This window comes from Larimichthys crocea, chromosome VIII, assembly GCF_000972845.2.
Source record: "Larimichthys crocea isolate SSNF chromosome VIII, L_crocea_2.0, whole genome shotgun sequence".
Lineage (NCBI taxonomy): Eukaryota > Metazoa > Chordata > Actinopteri > Sciaenidae > Larimichthys > Larimichthys crocea.
The window spans coordinates 8,832,739-8,852,528 of record NC_040018.1 but is presented as its reverse complement, the minus strand read 5'-3'; the positions used below and the strand labels follow the sequence as shown (position 1 = coordinate 8,852,528).

Here is a 19,790-nt window from a genome sequence, read left to right as displayed (position 1 = left end):
AGCTGCGGAGAGGGCGCAGCAAGCACTAAGTCCACGGCCCCAGGAAGCGGCGAGGTCCAGGCAGGAGGGCGCTGTAAAGCTCGAGCCAGCTCACCCCCTAGCACCCCCGACCCAGAGCCGGTCGCGGTGCACCGCTGCGGAGGAAATGCGCCCGGCGGAGGCCAGCCAGCGCCGGGGAGAGGTCCCACGAGGGGATCCTCCCACACCGTGCGGCCGTCCCTGACCCGCCGAGTTGAATCCCCCGGGCAGACTGCGCGGAAGTTGATCACGAGCAAAGTCACGTCGGAATATACCATTGTGTGAGGGGATAAAAATTAGCTAGTACTGTAAATAGTTCGTAAATAAGGTAGATTTTAATTAGAATGCCAAGCTTAATCATTAAGTGTGGATATTTTATAATAGGAAAATGCAATTTTGAAAAATAGGCCATGTTTAAAGGGTTTGTTTTGGATCGTTAAGTGGGCCACTCCAATTGTTTAGGCGGGCCGGATGTGGCCCGCGGGCCGTAGTTTGGAGGCCCCTGGTTTAAATGAACAAATGTTTTAACAGATCATTTATTTTCTCTCCTTACTTTCATTGGCAAAGAAGAACTCGATATGAAATCTGTGATACGCTCTATTAAAGCATCCTGGCTTGATGAGCAGATTCGATAAATTCTATTGAACCTCCAGTCGGCTCTGTACGAAAACAGAAAACAATAATCGGAGATATCACTGTAGTAGTAGTGTTTTGTTCATTTCATGGTGCTGTGTGAAATGATTCCTTCAGATCAAATTGAATTATAAGTAGCTGCTTGTGTTCCACACTCTGCTTAGACGTCTAAAAATGATTTCTGTGTCTGTTCATCTGCACCAGTGAGAGCTGGGACGAGGGCGGGGTGGACAGGTTGGAGACAGAAATAGCCCAAAGTGGATCTCCTAAAGGTGCTTCCACACTCCACTAGCTAAAACAATGCAGCTCCGGGGCTGGAGCTGGCCCACTGCCCCTAACACCACAGTTCACAGAGTCATGTGTTCAAAAAAAAAAAAAAAAAAAAGAATGGGCATGATCACAGCTGGGCACAGTGCAGAGAGGAGACAGAGGGAGAGCCAGGATTTACGGCTTTTATCTCCTCCTCTCCTCTGGCCTCTGACGGGGTTGCTGGCTCCTGCTACTGAGTCTCACTGGGCTCTGGCGAGCTCTTGGTGCTTTTCTTGCGTTTCTTCTTGACCCGGTACACGTGGAAGGTTTTGTTCTGGAATGTTCTGGTAAACAGAGACGTGTAAGCCGCGGTGTCCGTCTTGACAGCTTCGCAAAATCGAGGGTGGGTGGCCGAGACGAGGTCCAGATCGTTCTCCCCCGGTCCGTCCATGATCTGTTGGCACACAGAACAAACACGTCATCATCAACAGCGACAGGAGTGACAGAGCACACTGAGGTATATTCTTAAAGGGGACATGTGCTGATCGATACATCATCAACACATCTGACGTAAATAAACAGCACCAGCAGGGTGATGGACTGCCTCTCCGGGCTCTGATTTCACTTTGTGCTCGTGCCAGCTGGATCTGCCAGAAACTCTGCAGGACTGCATCAGGATTCTCGCTCCTCATAAATATGATGTTTTTAATATTTTGATTGCCATATTGATTGAATATCTTCTAGTAGTTTGGAATCCAGAACGCCTAAATTGGCGAATTATTTTAGCTTTAAAATGTGACGACGCAGCTGAATCATATTCAGTGCTATAGAGACCAAACAACTCAGCAGTGCTACAAAGAACTGAAACATGAACAAGATGCTCATCAAGGACCATTTTCAAGGCCTTGAAAAACTATTCTTTCAACTTCTCCAAAGCTGTAACAGTTGTGTTTATTACACAAGGGATTTTTCTAATTTTTGATTTGTTTTGAGGTGAGCTGCTCTGTCGGAAAAAGGTGATGTCATGTACTGTACCAATCTCAACCTTCGAAAAAAACCAGTGTGAGGGATTTAGTTTCATCTAGCAATCTAGTTTGTTATTGCAACCCCCTCGCCTCACCCTCCCCTTCCTCCTGTGACGGAGAAACTACGTTGGCTGTGAAACTCGTGAAAAACATCTAGAGCCAGTGTTTAGTTTGTCTGTTCTCAGCTTCTGTAGAAACAGAGCAGACCCTATGATGCAGACATGATGTTTTTATGTCTCTAGGACACTGTCCATCCGGAGGAAGATGACTATTTCAAAGTTTACGAGGCTTTAAAAGCTGTTTGGGTCATTACGTTTCCATACGCGACTATACTAAAGAACGACAACAGCAACGATATTTGTTCACGTGAATCATGTGGAACACCTGTTGTCTGCTAGCAGGGCAGAATTTCGACTGGTTTCAACTCTCGGTGAGGAAGGAGGTGTAATATTTTAATATCAAAAACACATATAAGAATGATTAATGTCATTTCATTCACGGTTTGTAAACAGGTTTCAGAATGAAGGGAGAGAGAGGGAGAGAGAGAGAGAAGGACGAAAAGAGAGAAAGAAGTAAGAAAAGCAAAGTGTTACGACAGAAAGAGAAATAAGAGAGACAGACAGATGTAAAGCCGGCGTTCCTTCAATAAAGCTGTCTAGATGTCAGATGTCGTGGGCGCTGTGTGACATTTACGCTGTCACAAACACATCCACGCCGACTCTGTGTTTCATGTGTCTTACACCACACCGAGCCAGACAGCCAGACTGAAGCTTGTCTCGCCTCTGGTAATCCAAATAGCCAGAGCGCCGCATCCCACATCAAAATAAGGGGGAGGAGAGGTGGGGGTGGGGGGGAGAGAGGTAGAGGGAATGAAAAAAAGAGAGCGACAGGCAAGAGAGTGAGAGACAGTGACGTGCAGATGAGAAGTGAGACTATTGATCTTTGCGGAGGCTGAGAGCTTTCACCCAGTCACAGGAGTTGGCAAAGGGGATGGCACACGCATACGCACACGCACACACACAAACACGATGAGTCATGTTAAATAAATGCCACCCACATGTCCGTTGGCCAGGTCGAGCAGGTCCCGCAGTCGGCAGCCTCGCCTGTGCCTCCGCTCGTAACAGATGCTGTTTTCCAACACCACATAGTCGGCCCCGGCAGCTCTCAGGATGTCATAGACTTCCTCTGGGGATCGGCGAGCGTACACCTGATACACCTGTTCACACACACACACACAGAATTGGAAGTTGATTTATTCAGGGTTGGGTGGAGTTATGATTGCTTTTTTGCCTAAAGATCATCTGGCGTCATAATTTAATACCAATATAGTTGGAAGGAGAAAACTTCTCTCCTGGAACTCAATCACCAGGCAAATTTATTTTCTGAATTACAAAATGGTTTAGATTCAATTAGAACATGTTTACTGAAAGAACGCGAAGGAAAACAAGTATGAGTGAAGCAAAAACAAAAGTGTTAAGCAAACAGAGCTCGGATTTCTGAAATACAACAGCTTTAAATGGACAAATTATGCAACACGTCAGTGCTGTAAGAAGTCATTTGTCAGGGTTTTGCTTTAAATGAGCAGAGAAACACTGAGGTGACAAAGCAACTTGCAAGATTATGAGCCGGATAAAAACCTAATGTGACAGGAAACACTTCCCGTTTCCTGTAGAGGGCACTATATTTACCCGCACGTTTATTTGTATGATGTTTTTTGCAATACATAACCCTCCAAAGATTCCTATAAAAGTTTGTGCGCATGGCATGTGAAAATGATCGTGCACGGCAGCTGTCAGTGATTACAATAGATGATGATTCATAGGCGTCCAACATGTCACATGTTGACTGCTCACTCGAGCGGTGAATGAGTAAACAAGGAAGTGATTTCAGACACAGATGATGCTGAAATAGGATGTAGCTTCATGTCACACAGAAAGAGTGAAGGGAAGTGTGGGGATCACTCTCCATGTTCCTCAAAGCATAGCTTCACACGTGTACTGTAGCGGGGGGCTGGTGTCGGGGTGGAATGTTAGAAAAAGTAGAAGTGTTTGATTTCACTGAGAATTTAACAGTGAAGGTGAGACCAATTGTAAACATTACACAATCATTTACTTCAGAATCATAAGTCAGTAGTGTGTTTCCATGGTAAACTAATCAATTCCATTTTTACATCAGAGCAAACTGTAAAATATTTAAAAACTACAGCTATGCCTGCAGCTCTGTTGCACACAGTCATGCTTTAATGGAAATGTTAGCACCCCATAAGTCAATGCTGACATGTTGAAGTCTAGCAGCCATTTTTATGTACCGTATTTTCCGGACTATAAGCCGCTACTTTTTTCCCATGCTTTGAACCATGCAGCTTATACAAAGATGCAGCTTTTCTATTGATTGTTCTTCAGCCGCCAGGGGGCGCTCTAACGGGAAGTGCAAAAATGAGACAGACAGGGGAAGTCAGTGCAAAGAAGAACACGCTAGTTTATATTTAGCACATGCAACACAACACGCACGACGAATTATTTCCACCCCCTCATCATGGAAAGCACACGAAGTTCGTATGATGCAGCTTTTAAGTTGAAGGCCATCGATCTGGCTATCCAGGAAGGAATTAGAACTGCTGCACGTAATCCATGGTGAGCACTTTTACTGCCGGGTTACAGGCGCTGTTCGGAAACAATCAGTTCAGGTATATAAATAAACATTTACGGTACAAAATCTTTCTGTGTGTCCGGTAAATATCTTATTTCTCAACCTGGATATCGGCGGCTTGTAGTCCGATGCAGCTTATATATGTAAATGTTTATTTTTTTTTTAAAACTTAGTGGGTGGCTTATATTGAGGTGCGCTCTATAGTCCGGAAAATACGGTATTTATTTTTTTGATTGTTTTTTAATGATACTGTCCAAAAATCAGGTTCAAGGTTCGACATGTAAAAAGGGGTAAAAAATAAACACGGGTGAATGATTTTACATGTCACATGAAAAGATTGTTCGGTGTATCACCAGAGAAGTTATTCCTTCAGCTTCCAAAGCTAATAAACACGAAACACGTCAGTGAGTCACACTGTCGCATCCAGTGGCATTTCACTGTATTATCATCAACACACACTGTAATTTAAATTGAGTCAAAGCCACATACTCTACAGCAACACGTGTATTAATCCACCATTGAAAATAGTCCAACACATGCAACATCCCATCCTGCTTCAGTAACCTTCGCTAAAAACTACAGTGACCAACTGTTTCCGATAACGTCCTTTTTAGAAATGAAAGAAGATATTTATGACCGGTTTTAATGAACTTTGGGCTCCACAGTTTTTCAGAATGTGCCTGCTGGGTATGTGAATTAATTCAAAAATATGGGGAAAAAAGCATGTAGGTAACAGTAACTGTGCTCTTTGTACACTAATGAATTATTTTGTAGTGATGAGCCCAGAAAAGAAGCGGACACATCATTAAGGTTCTTACAAATGTTTGCAAATGCATTTACACAGTTTTCCTCCTCAGTAGCACACATGCACACACACGGAGCCCAGAAGATCTGCACCAGTGTCGTGGATCTTTAATGAGCTCCACACTAAGCTCAGGCCTCGCCGGCGGCTCAGCATGGCTGACTACCCGCTGGGAGGCAAAACGTAGGCTCTGCTACCCAAGAGATGACCCACACATTACTTTCTGCTCATTGTGAAGAAGATACACGCAGAATACAGAAGCAAAAAACGAAAGTTAACTTTTTACAAGGTTTCTCATCAGTCGTATGTGCTTTACAGCATGTTTTAAAATGGCGTGATCAGGCATGTTATATTAGTTCTATTCCTGTTCCGTCTTTTAGATTCTTAGAAACCAATCGATATAAAAGTGACATAATTATTTAAGTTTATTGGCTGGACGTGTAATAACAGGCAGCTGAAGGTGAAAGGGGAAAAAAATCCACAAAGACACGATGCAAAGAGAATCTACAAAACAAAGATGTGGCTATGACGACATTTTCTATGCCATCTAACAAATCATTTCTTTTGTGAAATAAACAGAATGGAATGGAAACATTCACTCAGCCTAATGGGTAGAGCCTTCTGCATTCACATTAATAGAAAACAAAAAAACAATGCTCCTCTACAGTTCACATATATCACTAAGATGCACTTACTGTAAGTGCAAGCGCCACCATTCATCTCAGCGAAGCCTTTTTAGGCTCCATTTTTCTGACGTTACCATTGAGTCAGTCTTAATGGATGCACATTGTACTCAGTACATCTTCTGATCTCATATTCATTCACACAATCACTGCAGGTCACTGGCCCCCATCTACAGACAATTCCCCGCTCTTTCACACAGGACATTAGCGCGGAGCTGAGTGAGGTGGATGGGCGAGGCAACATGGCCTCAGCTGCGGTTGCACTATACAGATTTGTCTGGGTCAGAGCTGCAGAAAGTTCTGGAAAAAGGCAGAAATGAAATTAAAAATAATATCTAAAAGGTTGTGCATTATTACAAAACAAAACCAAACAAGAAAATAAAGACTAGTTTACACTTAAATAGGGATGGGAATCGAGAACCGGTTCCGTGTGTTTCAATTCCATGGAATCATTTGGCAGTTTATCTAATGATTCTCTTATCGATTCCAGAAAGCACGAATCACGTCACGTAACTTCCGCAACAAGTTACACGTGCTCGATTCCAGCAAGCACGACAAATTACGGCACGTAACTTACGCAAGTTTGGCACGTGCCATGCAATCAGTAGTAAACAATGTCACCCACTCGGTTCAAATGCTCCAAAGTTTGGCTGCATTTTACCAAAAAAGACGGCAACAGCTCGTCTTGCAATCATTGCAAAGTGGAGATAACAGCGTCGGGAGGGAACACGACGAACATGCAGAAACATTTGCGCACACAACATGCAATATTTTTAAATGAATGTCGTGTTTTTGACACGCTTCGGACTGGAGATGAATCTCAACCTAGCAGCAGCGGCAGCAGCCAGGCTATGACCACCTCTGCGGTTACTACGGAAGGTAAATAACACACTGCCTACCATGTTAGCGCCATGTGCTTCTTTGTAAAACATGCTATAACAGTTAACATTAAACGAATGCCTTCTGCATTACATTTAGAAGATGACCATGACGAGAGAGAGAGTCTGGCTGGCTCAGAGGCTGCAGCTGTACTAGTACTCACTCCAGTTCACTACCTCCTCTAGATGATGCTGACCAAACTGTTTGTTCTCCTTTTTTTCCCAAATGAGAATCGATAAAGAATCGGAATCGCAAAAATCTTATCAATTCCCATCCCTAAACTTAAACACCCTCAGAGTTTAAGCTTTTAAGTCTTTCTATGAGTGTAACTGCACAGTCAGGTCATGATGGGATCTGATTTAAACATTCAGGTGACACATTTCACTCATTTTATTTTTCAATCCCTTTTTTCACATTTTAAATGGTGAATGGTGAATGGACTGTACTTACACACTACTGTATAGCGTATACATGCGACCACTCAAAGCACTTTTACACTACATATCTCATCCAATACACTGATGGCATTAGCTATTATGCAAAGTGCCAACTGCTCATTAGTATTAGGAGCTAACCATTCATACACATTCACACACCGATGGCACAACCTTCAGGAGCAGCCTTGGGGTTCAGTATCGGTATACATGCAGACTGGAGGAGCCGGAGATCCAACCGTTGATCATCTGATTAGTGGACGAGCCGCTCTACCTCTGGGCCACAGCCGCCCCTTTTTAAGGCTTTAGACACCCAGAAGAAGAAATAAAATGAGCTTGTTTCACTAAAATGCAGAATGAAAATGTTCTTGTGAACATAGAAAAATAAAAACACAAAGACCTTGGATCAACGAGGGTGCGTGACCCTTAGAGGCTCTTTAAAGTTACCGTAGAGCAACTCAGCTCATTAACAAGAATCCACCGTATTATTAGCATAAGAACATAAAAAAAAACTGTGAAAAATAAGCACAACTGGTTAAACTACCACTAAATCCTTGTGCAGTCAAGTGTGTGGAACCTAGGGCTGTCGCAATAACCGCAAAAATTAATCACCGCGATATTATGAGACCCACCGCAGTGCATGTTGGGCCACCGCCAACACCGCGTAACCAAGGTAAGGAGAGATGGTAGCTGTGCTTGTTCCAAGGCCAAATGTAACTTCACCCCTCTGGGAGCAATTTGGCTTTCAGCCAAATGAAAAGGAGAACCAGCTAATTTAGATGAGTCATTTGTAAAATCTGCCTCAAAAAAATTCAAGTAAAACGAGGAAACACATCAAATTTAAGGTCAGTTGCCAGCCGACAACTTGGAGTAGCCGAAGCCTTTGCTCGAGTTTCACTCAAGACACGGAAAAGGCAAAGGGAGCGCTAATTGAGGAGATATTAGATGTGGAAGAAGACGGGGGAAGCTGTGCCAGCGCGTCAGCTACTGTACAGCAGTCATCGGCGCAAACAGTGATGCCACCAGTGGCTAAAAGAAAAACCCTGGGAGACCTGCTGAAGCCACAAACAATCACCTTTGCAGCCATACCCAAGACAGTTCGAGTCGACACCGAACTCACGCGCTATCTCCAGGAGGATCCCATCGACTCCAATGCAGACCCGCTCGCATGGTGGCGCGACAACCAGAGTAGATTCCCTCTCCTCTCCAAAGTCGCCCGAAAATACATGTGCATCTGCGCAACAAGTGCACCATCGGAGAGAGTTTTCAGTGCCGCTGGAAATATTCTAACTCCACTCCAATCCTCTCTCAAACCTCACGCGCAACAAGGACATTGAACAGGTTTAAGTTTTTCGTTTATATCCTTAAGTTAATTTGTTTGTGATGTGAATCTGCCTCGTATCGCCTGTTTTTTTTAAAAAAAGGCACTTATTTCAGCTGTTATTTGCACTAAAATATTTAGAATTGATTCTTGCTATCCGTCTTGATTTTGTAGTGTTTTAAGATACACTTTTTTTTTCATTTCAACAAGATGCGGTTATTGATGTTTAAAAAGACAGACACCGTTTATTTTTTAGCTGTTATTTGCACTAAAATATAGCCTAATTGATTCTTGATGCTATCCATCTTGATTTTGTAGTGTTTTAAGAAACGGGTACTTTTTTTCATTTCAGCAAGATGCTGTTATTTGTCTATACCGCGCTGTTGAGCCACTCTGGTGCACCGCAGGATTAATTCCCTAACCGCGACAGCCCTAGTGGAACCAAGTAGTTCTATCACTATTGAAACATGTCTGGTTCAGACTACACAGTGTGTTAGTTTGTTAAGATTCTCACAACGTCAAATTAGGCGATTATCGAGTTATACAAATTTGCCGTGTCATGACTGAGAGACGAGGCAGACAACACGTCGCTCCGCCACCAATCATTACTTTTCATGAGAAGTTTCTAGGGGCCAACTCCTGAGAACAACAATCTAAACAAACTGTGGAGGTGTATATGATACTGGCTACCCTACAAATAGAAGAAAAGGCAACAGGGACCTTTCCTTTGTTTCAGTTTGTATGTACAGGTAGTACAGTGTGACGCTAATGTGGACATTTGGACCAAATTTGAAGAAATTCCCTCAAGGAGTTCCTGAGATATCACGTTCATAAAAATTGGACAGAGAGATGGACAAACCGAAAACATAATGCCCCTGGCTGTCACCGGCGCAGAGGTATAAGAAATGCGAATGCTGCTGTTCAAATTGCATTTCCACAGCACAAAGTGATATTTAGAGGCAGTGTGGTTCCAACAAAGTCAATAGAAACATGAGAGCGGAGACAAACAAGAAATTTTGCTGTGGGCGCCTCAAATTTAGGCGGAGACGGAGTAGGTCTGCTTTCATTGAAAATGTTTCAACTTGAGTGAAAATGCGGTTCTTCATGCCTTCACTGACACCATGAATATAGAGGCAGGAGCAGAAAGGAGAAGGGTCTGGAGGAAGAGAAGAGAAAGTGGAAATCGTGGCAACTTTGGCAGTCGGAGCTGTCACACATCAGTTGTCGGTTAGGAGACTCGTCCACTGAATGCTTGAGGACAAAAGATTTCAGCCAAAAGATAGAGACACCTCTCCAATGTCAAAACGAGCCAAAAAAATAAATCTCCGGTTCCACCGTAGTCACAGAGCCAAATGAGACAGTTTGCAGCTCTATAACACTAACCATCATGTTTTTGTGTCACAAAATTTCTTTCAAAACGATGTCATCACATTATGGAATTCATATTTGTGGCCCCTTGAAGGACAACAGCTTGGTTGGTTGAAAATTCCTGGACCTTTTACCGTGATATCCAGTTTTGAAAAATAAGAATCTTGTAAAAAAGATACACACACAAATGAGCTTCATATATGTTCCTGAGTGTCTGCAGATCAGTGATAGGCACACAATAAGTTGAGGAATTAAAGTTATAAAAATCAGGATTATACTGGGGTGCAGATGTTTTAACTCTTATAGAGTGTGTGTGTGTGTGTGTGTGTGTGTGTGTGTGTGTGTAATTAAAAAATAGTTCAAGGACAAGAAAGACAGGTTTAGGGAAGTGTCATTTTGGACAAGAAACATAATGTTCATTACTGAGCAGAAAACCAAAAAAGGAAATTATCAGTGGGAAGATGTCCGAGACAGTCCATTTTAAGAAAATTGTATAAGAACCAAAAGCTAGAGCTCCTCAGGGAGCCTTTTCTCTGTAACCCCTTTTGTGTGTTGCACTGTTGCACTGCTCCTTTTTGTACAAGAATATTAAATTCAACTTAGACTTTAATACTTTGAATCCAGTCTTCCTTATTGAAGGATTTTTCTTTTAAAAATTCCTGTAACAAAAGTTTTTCAGCTTTGGGAAATTTAGCCGGGGAGATGGATGGATGTTCATCTCTCACAGACAAGCGCTTGCTCTGACTCAGGCGAACATGTGCCTAACCGTGCTTCCCCACACTGCCTCTAAAGTCCAGCTCGTGTTCTGTCTGAACACACATTAATGACTCTCACTCCTCGCTTGCTGCTTTATTGGCATTCAAATCAACATGGCTGACTTTTATAGCTGACGCTGTAATTGCCATCTATTTACTTTAAAATTTTCATTTTCATACATTGTTTTTTTCATGTTGTCTTGGAGCTCCTCTGGTGGTTCCCACACCCCTGTGTATCTTTGACAGTAAAGTGCAGCCTACACTACCTGTCTGGTCCTCTCCCGCAGGTCTTTATCTTCATAATGGGGATGGTTGGTGAGAACTCTGCCTGTGCACAGCTTGATGCCAGCCAGCAGCTGCATGCTGCCTGCAAATACAGCCTGCTTGGGGGTCTTTGTGCTGTGGACAAACACAGAGAGAAAGAAGAGAGAAGGACACATCATTCACCGCTATAAATATATAGATAACTCATAGCATTGAAATGTTTTTGATGAACTGCAGTCCATTCCAGAGATTTGTGAGTGAAGAGGAAAGAAAAAAAAAAAAGATTTGGGTTTGAAAAGATGAAAATCTTTGGCAAATATGCACAGGAGGATCCAGTTAACCCAAAAGTCTGATTTCATTTTGTCTTCGTTTATTTTTTAGCTTTGTTATTCAGCCCACATGGTTTCACTTTCTGCATTTGCCACAATAACTGGGACATATTGATGGCATTTAAACATCGCTTTCAGGGATGCAACTTCAAGGACAACGGATATCTGCATCTTGACTAAATACAAAAACATGCAGTTCAATACAATTCAATAGGCTTTATCTTGTCATTGTGTTGCCAAAGCTTTGTGTACCAAGAACGTATTCAGATGTATATGTACAAAATCACAGAGAGATGACAAAAGATCTGAAGTTACTGTGGTGCAGAAATATCTAGGCACAAGGTCACATGGAAACACACGCGCACACTTAGCTGTAGTGTTAACTTAGAGGCCATTTTTAATCCAAACTCATGCCTACACACAGGGCAGTGCGAGGAGTGACAACACTTATGCCATGAGCTAAGAATACCAGGCACTTTGACACTTCATATTGTCACCACAAGACCAAACCTGTGATACTGAGACAGGACTAGGTCACAAGGTTTGCAGCATAATCAAACACATTCTGATATGTACAAGACTGTATATTGTATTGTATGTATGTAGACTGTGTATATACTGTATATATACAAGGATGTGTTTGGTTACATGCCAATATATAGGGCTGTAGCAAAAACTAATAATAGTGAGATCTACATGCGGACGGACAGTCACCCTGTCAGCCATCATATTAAAGGATGACTTACTGACCAAAACAATTTTTCTTTCAGATGTTTAAAAGGATTTTACTCAACTGTCTGTGAAAGCAGCAATGCAACTCACATCTCATATGATGGAACTATAAACCAGAAAACAACAAGACTCTACAGCCATGCTGGTGACTACTATTAGCAGTAGACGTAATGGACAAACTGATACAAAGAATGCAACAATGATCCTCCAAATCTAAACCAAAGACACAAAAAAAAAAAACCCAAATTCATAATGTGTTCCTGTCACACAGTCACAAAAGCAGCACAGCACTGCCGTGTTACATTGGGGTGTGGTCACACAAGCAACATATTTGAATCATTCTACTTACAGAGGTCAGTGTGACGAAGCTTTTTCTGCTACATAAGGTCGAGCATCACACCCAGTTAACCATCTTACAGAAGTCATTTGAATTGTTCCACTCCGATTCACAGATAATGAGGAAAAGGGAGCTTCAAACCTCAATTAGAAGTACCAGAGCGGACACATGCACACTCTGTAAAGCCATTATAGATAAACTGTACATGCCCTGGTTCCAGTCCAATTACACAGGAACACCGAGCACAGGCTGCTGCATGCTCTGTGTGTACGATGCGACTAGTCTTACGTGTGAAATAAAAAAGGCATTCGCTCGAGTGGATGTGCACATGTGCGTATGCTGCGATGTATATGACTATCAGTGTTCATACATGCTCTCGGGTGGATGTGTGGCTTGATGTATTGGGCCTCCTGACCTGCGGTAGAAGTGGGTCATTTCCATTTCTGCCTGTCTTCTTCCTCCGTCAGTGTGCGAATGTAATCGCTCACTGCATCCCAGGGAATAGCTCCCATCCCCTCCATGTTGATTTACATTTAATTTCACGTTTATATTCTCGTATGTAAATGCCAGAAGGCATTGGCATGCACCCCAATGACATTATAAAAATGAAGTAATGACATTAATTGTCATATGGGGGGGTGAGGCATGTGTGGCTGCAGGGAATTCACTATAGTGACTTTTCTGTGTGTGTGTGTGTGTGTGTGTGTGTGTGTGTGTGTGTGTAAAAGTGTTTATTTGTATCGGATGCTTAACATCAGAGAGCACAATTATGGAAGTGAAACATGAGAGTGAAAGATGAATTGACTGAAAAGAGAGTTGGGCAAATCCTGTACACCAAATAATATTTCAATAACACAATGTAACACCAGAACTGCTTCCATTAAAGACATCGTTACACAGGAAGGAAAAGCACTGGCATAATTAACAACATCAACCTGCTCTAATCAAGATTTTCAGAATGAATCAAATAACCTTGTGTAATGTGGTAAGTTTATCCCTCGGCTGCAGTTTCCCTCAGCTCCTCTGAGCATTTTAGCTTCTTTCAGCTGATTCAAGCTCGATTTCAGCCACAGCAGGGAGCTGTGCCCAGCTGAAAACGTTTAAGAAACATAGCGGAGCAGATAGAAAAAAGAGATATTTATGTCAGGAGTTGGTGAGGATGAATTCTAACACTGCCCACTGTCAGCTGGATGCGCAAATAGGCAAATTACACAGTGTGTTCTGTTAAATATGCACCAGGCAATGGGGACATATTATGCTTTGTTATGTATTGTTATGCTCTGTGTGATTTTTCCATTTATATACCATTTGATAATTGGATGTCCATGATTAATATAGTCAATATTCAAAAACTCGAATAAAAGCTAGATTTAGTTTGTGAGTGACAGCGCGCTTCAATACAACACGTGCATGGTGTCACAAGTAAATTTAAAAGCAGGTCACACAAATCAGGTGGCCAAGTGAAGTGAGGACACACACACACAAGCCTGTACAGGATTTACAGGCTGCTCCAGAGGAGAGCTCTGGCTCCACGCTGGAAAAAGAGTAAATGCTCGGACACGTTTCTTTTTTTTCGCTGCTAGGAGAGAAATAATCAATCCCACATGCTGCTGATTTTTTTTTTTTTACATTCAAAGCAGCTAGTGAATCCTGCTGACACCGTTTCACTCACATACACGGCTAAGAATTATTTAATTAGACTGAGACAAAAAGCATTCAAGAGGATAACGAGGCGTCCTCCTCTTTTGACACATTCAGTTAGGCCTAATCGCCACCAGTTAATGTGATCACAGGTTAATGAATTGAGAATGAAATTAATCATTGATATATCAAAAATTAGAGCCCAAAAAGGTATCAATGATAGATTTAACAATGGAGTAAAAACCTGGATATGGCCCACTTTTCCCTATATGTGTACTTACCGTATCAGATATGTTTTTGTTCTGTAAATAAACTACAATAAAAAGTTAGGAAAAGAGCCTACAGCTTTTTAAACTAGTCCATCACAAAATGGACAAGTCTGAGCAGAGTGATGTATTTTACAAATGAAGGGCTTTAGTATCAGAGAAATACAAAGAGGTTAATCAAATAATTTAGATTAAAAGTAAAACAGCTGCCAACTGCAAGAAGGAAAGCTGATAAAACACTGCCGACTGTCTAAATATGTACGTAACAAACTTCATGATACAGAGTTGACTTGGGCAAAATCGTGGGCACTTTTGTCAGTTTTCTTAACTTTAAAGACCTTCTTGACACTTGAAAATTAATTTTGTCAACCCACTGAAAAGTTTCATAACATCATTCTGAATAAACTGCATAGAACAATGAAGGGAAAATCTTTTCATGCCATAAAAAAAATGTTCAAAACAGAAAAAACTTGACTGAAATATTACCTGTGCGAAGTCTCACTCTAAAGAAAATAACTAACAACAAGCTAAAGTTATAGTCTGAATAACAAAATATATATGCTCATACTTTTTAACATAAAAATAAAAACATTGAAATTAAACAATTTGTTTAAACTGCTGCGACAGGCAAGTACAAGTGCTTCATATCAGATCTATGAACCATCCAAAGTGACCATCTCATCATCCACACACCACGCTATGATCTTCTCATGGATGTATTATTAGACCTTAGATCTTATTAATGAATACATCCACAGGGTCTTCTATGAATGGGGATGTCATTCTCTAAGAGACTGGTCAGTAAGCAGTGTTTTTTAATGACTGATCTCAAACATGACCTGCTCTGGAGCAGGTTGGATGTTCAGCGTTACCATGGCCAAGTGAGCCCCAGTCATAGGAATGAAAACCCAGGGTTAGTCCTGAACTCACCTCGCTAACTTCCTGCTTCATAGTACAGATCCCTGCTCCATTTAACATCCCGACTAGGAAAACGTGCAAAAGTTTTCCAAGTGACTACAAGTAGTTAATCGTGACTAAGCAATGCCGGAGAGATTTAAAGAGACAGAGAGATACTGCAGCAATGGAAAGTATGAAGAAATTAAAAGCATGGAAAACCATTTTCTGACAGATCCTTGAAATAATATGAACCTGACAATGGGCATAATATCTCCCTTTTAAAAGCATCAAATCAATACAGAGGAAATGACTCGACCCGTCTGGCGTAGGAGGACTACAAATGAAGAAAAGCTGGACAAATGCCCCTCTTCACACCATGTACTTACTGTTCAACACAACTACACTACAGATATTTAAGATAATGACTGTAAAGGCTCTTTTAAGAGTCATGCTGGCCTTGGGAACAGATCACCTGCTGTCACCCAAGGACTAAAACAGCTCTCTGCCCTCTCCTCACAACTTGTTTTGACAACTAATTTATCTAACATAGGTGTTCTACTTATAAGGTCACTTTTTCTTGAATGAACTGTGGCTGGTGGTGCATGCCTGAATTCTTTCTGAATCCACTTTTACAGACCAAAGAACACGCTTTTAGATTTTATACTGTACACAGATTTACAGATTTTTGGGGGTGGTGGGAAAAAAACAGTGACATAATTGCATACTCTCTATTAGTGCATGTGGTGTGGTAAGTGTGAAATGGTACAGAGTGGAAATAATGATGGGGACTAATAGTGAGAAAGCGGTTGGGAGTGTTCTCGTGAACATGACGACTCATAGATGTTCTACTGAAGTCTCTACTGCTGCTTTGAGAGGTGTGTAGTTCAGTCAAGGACATTTCTCACACACAGACACCGTGCTGCACTTTCCCCATTGAAGGTTGATGCCAAATGCTGCTAATTTAGACAATTTAAAAGACGACAAGGAGAAGGATGACAGGAAGACAATTAAGCGGGGTGAGAGAGTGAGTCATAGAAGACGTGGGCAGAGGATGTAAAATACGGCGAGGATACAGTTTCCCAGAGAGAGATGGTAAAAGTATTTTAACCGAAGTTCTGATTAATGAATAGTGACACATGTTTCCTAAAAATGGATAAGATCATTTGTTTTGATTACAGACAGATGGACACAATGAGACAGATCGACAGAACAAGACAGAAGAGGTTGGAGAGAGAGTGATGAGCCCTGTTTGCTTCTTTACTTAAAGACAGGATGAACTGGAGGCTGCACACACCCCAAAAGTGACAGCATTGGATATTTGAACAAATGCTTCAAGCAGACATTGTTTGTGACGTTTAATAATGACTGTCCATTCCCTGTAAGGGCAGAAGGAAGAACTAGAGTGGGGTGTATACTAGGGCTGGGTATCGATTCAAATTCCAAGAATCGATTCGATTCCGATTCTCAAGACTAAGAATCAATTATCATAATCCGATCTGATCTCGATTCGGGTTAGTGTTATTAAAACCATTTTTTTGGTCGCCTGAAGCTCTCGTTTTCAACAACGGAATACGGGCGCATATCTTTGCAAATGTAACCCACAATCGCCTCAGTTATTTTAAGAGAACGTACAGAAGTGGCTGGTAGTTGTAGAGTTTTCCTTGAGTGTTCTTTTGTCTAGTTTTATTATATTTCCAGTGAAGTTCCATTTTTCCCACATTCATGAACGCATCATAGTCATTCCGCCGGCCATTGAACGCACCTCGCATGTGTGAGACGCCGTAGTGTAGTTTAAACACGGTGCACGCCTGTTTCAATTCAGTGACGCAACTAGAGTTAAAGTTCACCGGGGGAAAATGTATTAAAATTTTAATTTAATCAAATCGATCTTTGGATGTACGAATCGATCTTAAGGAATTAATATGCAAATCGATTCAGAATCGGAAAATTGATTTTTTCAACACAGGCCTAGTGTATACAAACCCAAAGCCTGATGCTACAGATTATGATTAATGTCACCTGCACTGGATGCTGTAGTTTTAGTAAGAAGGTTAGCTTCAGCTAGTTGACGTTGGCAGGTCTCCAGTGTGTTTACATGCCAATGGTTTCAGTTAAAACAGCTAGCTATGCAGTTTACTCCACTAATATTGACACAAACACATGCACACATCCCACATCTGGAGACCTGGCTTTTGTCAAGCTGTCCCAAATGAAGTCCTCTAGTCTGAAATGTGTCCCTGAAGGAATCCTAAGTCAGGAAGAAACACAGAGTAGACTTGAAGACACACACTACATTGTGTGTCTTCAAGTCTACTGTGACACCTGAAGACGAAGATAGTGTTATCAGGGTTGCCAACTTTCAGCAACCAGCTGAAGTGAAATACTTTTTTTACTGTTGAGATTTCTGTCAGACCGGCACGGTGGTGAATGTGGATTACCACAGACTCACTACACAGGATTCAGAGGGACTGTTCTTTCTCCCATGTTTCTGTGCTTTATCTGCTCTTCTCCTCTGTAACGGCCACCACAGATTCTGGAAATTCTCTAATTATTTTTGATGCTGCAGGCGCCAGAAAGTTATCGACATGAACAGATGTCACTAGAGATAAGTGAAACCGTAAGATAGTTTCAGTAATGTGGGTGAAATGACCCTTTAAAAAAGTCACGTGTGTAACATATAGGGTTTTTTTCCTTCATGCAATTAACAGGGGGGTTGAGGAGAGGGGGTTGCAACCAGCAACTACATCGCTAAATGCCAGTAAGCCCTAAACACTGGACCTTTTAAATTGCACTGAAAAGAGTTTATAATGGATGAACAATATAACCATCTCTAGCTGGTGTAGTTTTATGGAAAGGCTGGTCCTCAGTGTGTTTAGACGCCAGTGCTTAAAGTTAAACTAACTAGCCACACTGCTATTATATTTTATTAACCAACTGACTGAAGGTTAAAGGACATTATTTATATTTCGGTTCAAACTCCATTTGAGTTGTTTAACTAACTTCATTCATCCACATCGTGGAACTTTTACTCTTTTGCTCATGCGAGTCAGTTTTTGGGTTATAATGGTCCCTTAGAAGGCAAACAACTGATTTTCTTGTTGAAAAAAAAAAGAGTGAGAGCTTATGGGATAAACAAAGTCAAATATGCTGACTTTTTCATTTGAGCGTGTTCCTTCTCTGAATGGGTCTCCATGCTGAGTAGCTAGATGAGCCCTCCTGAATTTGCAGCGAAAGTGCTGTCAAAGCTCTCATTAATAATTTTCACTGCAGCCTTCATAATTCTCGGCCACAGACTGTAGATCTCGACCCAGAAGGAGGAGGAGGAGGAGGGGGGGGGGGGGGGGGGGGAAAGGGCAGCAGGAAAGAATCTTTCAAAACAAAAAATATACGAGCTCAGACTACTGAGAGGCAGATTCATGCGAGACTGGTATTATCTGATGTCGGAGCGCTGTTTTGGTGTGAGAAAACAAGAGAGGAAGGGAAAAGAGAGGAGGAATTGATTGATTCTTCGACCGCTATATTTTTGGCTCGTATGAGTCAAATTTTCTGCGCCAGTGAAGAGGTAAACACAAAGAAGAAATGATACTCATACAAACCTTACAAGCACTGTCTGATTGTAACTTCCAAAACTGCGACGTTGGGCGATGCAACACAACCCGCTCCTGACTCATCCGTGCTGTGAAATGTGACATGTGAGCTTTGTTCCCTGTTCCAGCTACAGCCTGCAGTGCGCTGCAGTGTGCTGCGTGGTGACAGTACTGAGTGTAGACTCTGGTTATCTGTGAGCACTGATAGTCTGAGAGGGGACGGTTTCTATTAAACCATGTTCCCCGAGCTTAAGCTGCTTCCTCTCTATGCCGCACATGTAACACTTCTTGCCTTGAACTCTTCATGCTCAACATGGGAGTTTATATGTCAGAGAGCAGAGCACTGAAGCTATTGCTGATCATCGCTTGTTTTTTTTTTGTTTTTTTATTACATCTTCACTGACAGCATACTGCTTTGGCAGTGCAACTCTGAACGTGAGGATGCAGACGGAGGATGAGGCAGAGAAGGCAGAGCACATGGGTTAAGACAGGAGTGATATCAGCGACTTTAAAAACTGCACACTCACAACTATAACTCAGGAGTTGGAGGCAGTGGAACGACCAGGCATTGCTATTGATTTATCGACTCTCCGTTTAAACAGAGTATCAGCCTACAGCTGAGCTGTGGAACCGCTGCTGTTATCAAGTGGAAAACTTGTGAATTATGGTTGTTGCAAAGTACAGATGAACATCTACCGGTTGTTGTAGTGTTAACGTACGCTTTAGTTCTTCACACCTGTCCGTGGGCATGAATGACTGCTCTGGGGATTATGATAACCTCCTCATCAACCTGTCTTAACACATATATTTCTTACCAGGGGACTGAACATGTAGCATCAGTAGCTCAGAATCAAATCCTAATCTCAACTGTAAACACCATATTTAAAACTTAAAACACATCTTTATCGTTTTCCAATTTCT

General features: G+C 41.9%; 1 protein-coding gene across 4 annotated transcripts in view; it reads right to left on the bottom strand.

The window, feature by feature from the left end:
- Window positions 1-479: 479 nt before the first annotated feature.
- The window catches only part of dpy19l3 (dpy-19 like C-mannosyltransferase 3), a 59,167-nt gene continuing 39,856 nt past the window's right edge, over window positions 480-19,790 (bottom strand). For all 4 annotated transcript variants that reach the window (XM_010733962.3, XM_019261556.2, XM_019261555.2 and 1 more), the window contains 3 exons: window positions 11,083-11,215; window positions 2,983-3,141; window positions 480-1,354 (listed from right to left, as the gene is read on the bottom strand). In XM_010733962.3, the coding sequence (XP_010732264.1) occupies window positions 1,151-1,354; window positions 2,983-3,141; window positions 11,083-11,215 (496 nt within the window). In that variant the 3' untranslated portion in view covers window positions 480-1,150. The remainder of the gene's footprint in view (window positions 1,355-2,982; window positions 3,142-11,082; window positions 11,216-19,790) is intronic.